This window comes from Amphiura filiformis, chromosome 12 (assembly GCF_039555335.1).
Source record: "Amphiura filiformis chromosome 12, Afil_fr2py, whole genome shotgun sequence".
Classification (NCBI taxonomy): domain Eukaryota; kingdom Metazoa; phylum Echinodermata; class Ophiuroidea; order Amphilepidida; family Amphiuridae; genus Amphiura; species Amphiura filiformis.
The window spans coordinates 64715243-64723336 of NC_092639.1; the positions used below are offsets into that span (position 1 = coordinate 64715243).

Here is an 8094-nt window from a genome sequence, read left to right on the forward strand (position 1 = left end):
TTAAAATCATAATAACCATTGCTGACGGGCGGATTCGAACCAACGATATTGACATTACCAGTCTGATGCGTTAACACTGAGCTATGCCATCATCTAGTAATGAGGGTCGAGTTTTTAGCGTGTACAGTGTTTGTCTGTGAAAATGCCGCCTCGTGAAATAAATAAATATAAAATCTCAATTTTTAATTTAAATTTATTTGATAATTTTCTAACCTATGTTTTCTTTAGAGCAGGGACAAATATTTCCCCTTTTATCCAATTTGGCCGCTAAATAAGAATCTACTTCTTTTATTACTGATTTAATTCCGCGATTTGTTCCATTAAGCAATATCAAAGATTAATGTCAAGCATCTCACAACAGATATTTAGTTGGCTTAGTGGTTTTGCACAGTGCTTTTTTAACCGGGAGGTACCGAGATCGATTCCCACCTCTGCCTGCAATTTTTTTTCAAGACTGGGAAATAATAACCTGACATTCGCCGCTGACATTCGTACAGGATTTAGCCACACTTGAACAGGATTTAGCCAAACAAAGACTTAAGCTTTTTAATAATACTATACATAAGTATAAGCTTATTATCCTCTTCAACAATAGGATTAAAGATTGGTGCTTGACTGGAATTACGTGCTAGTGTCATTGGTTATTGTTAAAAGGCAATAAGGTGTGTATTTCCTCTGAATAGGAAAGACTCTCTACATCGAACCATGGATGTTGGTGGTTCGAATTAAGCCCGATCCTGACTCCAATTCGCAGCGGTATGCGATGCTGCGATGCTTTTCAAACATCTCAGCATCGCGCGATGAAATTAAAATGTACAGGTGGAGTCAGTATCGGGCTTTAGGAGAATGTATCTTCCAAACCCAATTCGAAATGATGCGCTTGAGAATTCAACAATATAAATAACGGTAGCTCTATTATAATACACATTAATGTTTTAAGCAGATAAAATTCCAAAATATAATACGTTTTCTGCCTTTGCTTGTCACGTGGTAGGCCTATGTTGAAGTTGCGATTATATTTTTAAATAAGTTTCAGATGAATAACAACAAGACAAGTGGTCGAGTGGTCTAAGGCGCTAGGCTCATAGCGTACTAAGCGTTGCGCCGTGAGTTCGAACCCCGCCTCTGCCAAACTTTAAAAGAACTAAATTAAAATTTGACTTTTTTTAATTTCATATTTGGGAAATGTGACTGGGAGAATTTATGTATGGTGTGGAGTGGTGTGATAGGGCATGTACTTTAACTGGCCGGCGCGGTCCGGTGACTAAGTCTTTATTGGGCGTTTTATCGGCAGTCAACGAGTAATGAGTATAATTTGCTTTAGGAAACGTCGTTTTTAAAAACTTGTTGTTACATACGTCGTTCGTATTAACAGATGATTTCATGATAATAAGTTTATGGATTTATTACAGATATTATCAGAGAGTTTTTGATGAAACCCACTCAAATACCACAGGTAAGCGCAGTACAACATGTTTTGAGGGGAAGTAGGCAAAACAACTGGTCCCGAAGCGTTGGATGATTTGACTGCTTCCCGACGCGAAATGGAACATGTTGTATTTGTTTTACAATACCTCATAAATATTTTCACTATCATGGAAAATCGTAAACAAAAGTCAAAATACACCGGTACCAGTCAGCGTGCCGGCCGGCACGGTATAAAAGCTTATTATTTTACTTACCTGATTTTATTGGAGGATTTCTGGTGAATCAATTTACATTTTGACTTATATTCTAATTTTCTTTTAAACATTCCATAACATTTTCTTTCATAAAACGTCAAATTCGTGTGTTATTATCAATCGGTAATCTCGGCAAAATAACTGCAGCAGCCGCCATTTGCACGATAAACGCATCTGCAGAATCGCCGTTGTGCAGCATAATGCTACGTCTGCAGGAACGGTGATGCGCAGGGTCGAGACACCGCACAGTGTCTTCGACCCTATATCTTCATGGCAGGAATCGCCATGGTAGGTTAAATCCACAGCCACGATTAGCCATTTGGTTCAAACCTTTAAAGCTCTTTTAAACTAATAATTAGTCGAGGACATAACTAAGGCTACTCACAATAGCCGGGTAATCGATCTTGGTTGTGCGTGATTAAGCTTGTATACCCCATTGAGGTCAATGGTCATCGACTTTTATACTGCCTACAGTGAGTGCAGCTGTACTACACGCTGCACGCTGTAGTCCATAACAGGACCAACGCAATATAAAATGGTCAAATTTTGAGTTCAAAGCGCACGGCCAATTTTCAAAGCGCATTCTAGCGACTATCATATCTGTTCAACACGTATTTCCAAGTTTATGAGACCAAATCTGGTTTCTTGAGAAAAAAATCATGACGGGAGATATTCATCATTTTCTAACCCGGTATCAGAAGATTTTCGTCTGATATCAAAATCGTGCATAGCAATTCACGTGTATCGATCCCGTGTATTCATTTTAGTGTCCCTTCTGCACCAAATAATTATTAGCCAGGCGGTGTCGGTGTGCACCGTGTGGCAGTAGGGGTGCGGACGTTTTTACTACTTCCCCGCGTACGCGTAATTGCACAGGCGCGGGGGAGTAGTCAGAATACCGTACTCGGACACTGAAGTTGTTTAGAGAATAACTGATAGGATTTTGTCTTTTGCCTATCCAATATCGTGTCATAATGGATGGGCTAGCCAATATTTTGAGTAGTGGATGCCGGCGCAGCCGGTATCCACTACGATGTAATTTTTGCGAGAAAAACTGCCTTTTTTCAGAAAAAAAAGTTACTTTTGTGAGGACATTCCCGTTGTTTTAAATGAACGAAACCATCACGAACATCTAAGCCGCCGAATCGCGTAATTAGTTCTAGCACGTGTATTACGCGAACGCATTATCGCGCGATCATTGAGGAGCAACAAGCGTACTAGAGGGCTCCTTCGCCTCAAATCATTGCAAGAAGCAGGTCGTATACGTGACTATATTTGAAAACCGAATTAAAGTTTGCGTCTGACGTCAGGGCAAAGACGAGGCGTGGTTGGTTACTGACCTGCGCAGTACGGCATTTTTGGTCTGGTTGACAGGACGTCATACGCAAACTAATCTTACAGATGTTATTTTACGCTATTGTATTTATGGCTAATATGTATTCTGATTCTTGTAGATAATTTTGTTTGAGCACGGCGGTTACACTGGTGCATATCAAATCTACTCTTCATCAATAGAGAATTTACACGATATAGGATTCGGTGATCGTCTCGACTCCTGTATTGTGAAAGAAGGAAAGTAAGTGATACTATAATGAAATACAGAGATAAAAATAATTTATCGCGTCTGATGTCACTGTCAATTACGATCCTTGATTGGTTTACACAGGTTAATAGCGCGTAAAAGGAAGGCCGATTTTTCTGGCGAAATGGCGAAAAATTACCTGACAAATTACAAGACAAAAAGCAACTTTTCTAGGCATTGTTGACATGGTGTCTTCGCGAAAGAAAGTTTCATACTATAAAGACCTAACTTTTGAGACATCATCACGGCACTTGTAAACAAACCGTGCTCGAGTTTGATTGACAGACGATGACGTTAGACGCGATAAATTCTTTTATCTCTGTCTTTCATTATAATAATATGTTCCGCCATTTTGTTCCGCCACGTTTCTGGTGCGACTACGTAGTGAAGCAAAATTGTCGTCAGAGCGGCAAATCGGCAAGTATATGTAAAATGTTCAGCGCCTTGAGATTTAAATGTATTGTGCGTTATAAGAATAAAATATTATTAAATATTATGTAACAAGCACTGAAACCAGCAACTCTTTCGGTTTGCCGCTTTTGGCAAAGCGGTGGTCGATTTATCGTTAAGACGATGCTTACCGCTAGCATTGAGCGGCAAATCGGCATTACACTATGGGTCTTTTTATCTTTTCAGTTTCAGTCCCTGTTTCAGTTTTCGGTTTCAGATCTCATTGTTATAGTGTTAGTAATGTACGGGTGGACAATCCTTTTATTTTAGTCTTTTGTTGCTCACTGAAAAGTTGAACGAAGACAATTTCGGTTTTCGGTTTGGTGAGTTTTGTTAATTTCTGACATGAAAACGTGAGATGAGAGTGTTAGTGATAATCTAGACAAACGAAGTGTCTAAATTTTATGGTCGTAAATTCGCGGTAGGTTGTACGGCTTCAATTGACTTGCGTTTGGTGTATAAGCACTTCCGCCTAGGCGGGAGTGGCTCGTAAAAATAGCCTAGCATTGAAATATATACTTACCTTGTTGCCAAGTTATAGGCAAAAGTCTTTCATATTGGCGATGAAATGAGCGTCTGAAATAGCCAAATATTTCCCAATGAGGTGTGCAAGTAGCAATTTGGTCATCATGTTATATTGAAATGCAATACCAAAGAATTGCATTTGAGTGAAGATAATTTATTCTATTCATAACAATAGCAATTGCTAATCTGATAATTGGTTGGGCCTATATGCGAGACTGGAGTTTATTCTAAATGTTTATTTTTGCGGAGCTTATTTTTGTCAGGCATTGATCAAAATAATAAATTTCACAAAAAGGGAGAAGAAGATACTTGAGACTGATAGACTGATTATGTGAGGGGAGGGGGCGAGGGAGAAAGAGAGGAGAGGGAGAGACAGAAAGACTAGAAACAGAAGAACACGAGAGGAGAGAGATTGCCGGGGAGGGAGAGAGGATACTGTTCGGAGGGGGGAGGGAGGAAGTGAAATAGGGTGTGCTACATTGATACAAAAAGTCAGGAGGGATGGGACAGGATTTATTGGGTTGCGATCGGCTTAAAAGTGAACGTTTTGTGATTCAAGGGCTGCTTTTCAACGTTTTTACAGAAAAAAGTGGACCTTTTCATTCGAAGTGGCAATTTGTCACATTAATGTGAACCACGTTAAAGGGCATATCTATTGCAAAAACGAGTTTAACTCCATTCGAAGAGAATAATTATGACATTACAAATTGACATTCGTTGCAATAAAGTTTTATTCGTATTTCTCCTGAAAAAAGAGAAATTATGTTGGTAAAATGCGGGCTCGTACGGCCCCCCTCCCGTTCGAAGCGAAATTGATTTTCAATGCAGCGGATTGATGACGTACCTAAATGAAGAGGACACTATAATTATGTTCACGAGCAGTACATAACACATGAGCCCTAGAGCTCTTTTCATTTTCATTCATGTATAAATGCGCGACCTTCATTACGATAAATTGGGAATGGACAGCAAAAGGTCAGCCTTTCAGATGTTTTTAATTGAGTCACAGGACACATGTAAAAGTCGAAACAAATGTTAATATATCCAGATATATTGTCAAGTAGGCAACGCCCTAGTTGGACTTACTCATGTTTGGGGGTTTCTTGATTATGCTTTAGGGATGTCTTCTTTATGGTTGGTTTTTTTAACCTTTTTAGCCTCATAGCTGCAAAATTATTGGTCTATATATAAAGTACAAGTATATAAAAGTATACATAATTATTTAGAATGGCAAAGACTCAACAAATCCATCTGTGAATTCAAATTTGGGCAAAAATGCTCAATTGTGGAGAAAATCCCCCCGTAACAAACAGATCTTGAGTAAAATTTTTTTTGTTAATTTTTAAAAACTAGATATAAATATTTAGGACCAGTTTTTGATCAACTTTCCCATACCATCGAAAAGAAGATCACTATAAACCGTGCTTACCCAGCAAACACGAATATGTTTGTAAAACGTTATAAACATGTTATAAATACGTTTTGGTTTTGTGTGCAATATGTACGTGTAAATCTAATTTAATCTATATCATACTTTTGCAGCTGGATGCTCTATGAGGATGGTTATTACACTAACAGGATGTATGTAGTAGAAGTCGGTGACTACCCTAGTCCTTCATCTTGGGCGGGAAGCTCTGATGGAATCTCATCCATCAGATTGCTACCATGCGCCGGGTGTTAACTGTGTGACGATATTCCAGCGGGTAAGTGCGTTTAAGACAAACATAACAATTTGAGGCTATTCGCCGTTAAGTGATGTAATAATCGGATTAACTGCCATAGCTATAGGCGAAAACAATTTTTGAATATATCGCGCTGCACTAGTACGTTCACGCGGTACCTCTGCATTGAACCATAGATATCAAAGAGCAAGGATAAAGACCTGGATCGTTATTCTATAGAATCTTTGATGCCATTACCGAATAGGGTTCAACTTGCTAGACTTGAGTCTAGTCCTCGTTTACGCGATTTAGGGTTAGGGTTTAGGGTTGGGGTAGGACCGTCTTGTAATAAAACTAGTAGAGTTGCACCCTATTCGGTAATCGCTTCACTGCTGATCACTTGTACCTGTAAGATTAGTATCTTTGAAAAGAGTGGTATAGTATTCAATTTATGATTGCAGACCAGCAGCACAGGTGATGATTGTAACCTGCTTGTAGTGCAGGGCGATATATCCGATTATTATATCACTTCGACGGCGAATTGACGGACGTTTTCTTAGTATGCTTTATTCCGTACAGTACTCGTATTGTTATCATGGTTATAGATGGCCGTACTACGGACTGTATGCATTGTAATGTACAAAAAGTAACCCTAGAGCGTGCACTTTCTAAAGACAATACACACTGAGTGAGCAGAAACCCACTGTTTCTTTAAGTTAACAAAACTTGATTCTTTAATGAAAAGTAAAGTATGATTGGTCGGATATATTGCCGGATTAATATCACATGCTAAATGAATGGCTCACATGATCTATTCCTTGGAGGCACATGGAATATAATCACATTCTAGAATAACACTTATTTCATACATCTGCCACGAAAATATCTTGCTTTTTTTTATTTATACCAAACTTGTAAAAACTGGGAATTAGATACTTTTATTGCGATTTCCTCAAATTGGCTTAAAATTATGAGTAAATAAATCTTTTTGTTTCAAACTGACTTGACTTTTCTTTTGTTATCCCCCATGCAGGACACCTCGATTTTTTATCATTTGAAGATCAACGATGATAGAGTGGCACATAAGGACATTTACGATTTTGCATTTTCTAACAAGCTACAACCTTTGCAGCACTAAGAAGCCAGACAAAATCTAAAAAGCCAAAAATCAATGTGAAATTGCAAAAAAGGTGAAGGGCATAGAAGGTACCTTTTAGCGCATAGGTTTGGGAGTTTATTTACCTACATTAGTGGAACCAATGTTTTTTGGAATTCTTAAACCTGAAATGTAAAATATTTGATTGATTCCATTTTTTCTACGCCCCCTGTGGTACCCAGGAGGGGTCGAAGATCACACCGGGGCCAAAATTTGTTCCTCTCAAATTGTTCCTCTCATCACAGGGAATAAAATAAAATCAATAGTCATATTTTTCTACGGTGCTTAGCTCAGAAATTAAAAGATCGAAAAGGCCAAATGTCAAAAATTTCATACTCAAGGTCAAAATTAAAAAATGGTCCGATTTCATCGAAACTGGTCTCAAATTACTCCCCTTAACATAAGAAATTTCAAGCACTTAATTCACAATTTTAGTGCATTTTTGTATTGTCATATCCCCATTCAGAATTCATGCAGACAAAGTCCAATAGAAATATATACAAGCATATATGGCATATGATTCAGAGGTTATACATTTCTCAAATAAATAATTTTTCTATTTGGTTTGACGAGAAGAGTAATTTAAGAACACTTTCGATTCAATCGGTGCATTTTTAAAAATTGGCTTTCGTGCATGAGATACTTGACATTTGACCTTATGTACTCTTTAACTCCTGAACTAAGCACCCTAGTGCAATATGACAATTGACGTTTTTATTCCTAGCCATGAGGTATAGAACAACATGATAAAACAAATATTAAATTTTGGCCCTATTATGACCTTCGACCCCTCGTAGGAAACATAGTGGGCATAGAACAAAATGGAACCAATTCTAGTTTTATCCTTTGAGGTGCAAGGATGCCAAAAAACATTGGTTCCACTTATGTAGGAAAACTCAAACATCACCCTATGGCGCCGCGGATGCACTATTTATCTAGTGATAACCCGGTAATGGAACTAAAGCATCACATTATACATTCTGAGAAACGCTCAATTATTAAAAACTGAGAACTACGAAATGTTGTTTTGCCTGCTGA

General features: G+C 38.2%; 1 protein-coding gene across 1 annotated transcript; it reads left to right on the top strand.

The window, feature by feature from the left end:
* Positions 1-1418: 1418 nt before the first annotated feature.
* LOC140165460 (beta/gamma-crystallin-like) lies at positions 1419-5933 on the top strand. Its single transcript, XM_072188750.1, has 3 exons — positions 1419-1456; positions 3137-3258; positions 5782-5933. The coding sequence occupies exons 1-3, from the start codon at positions 1433-1435 to the stop codon at positions 5918-5920; spliced, it is 285 nt and encodes a 94-aa protein (XP_072044851.1). The 5' UTR covers positions 1419-1432; the 3' UTR covers positions 5921-5933.
* Positions 5934-8094: the final 2161 nt, after the last annotated feature.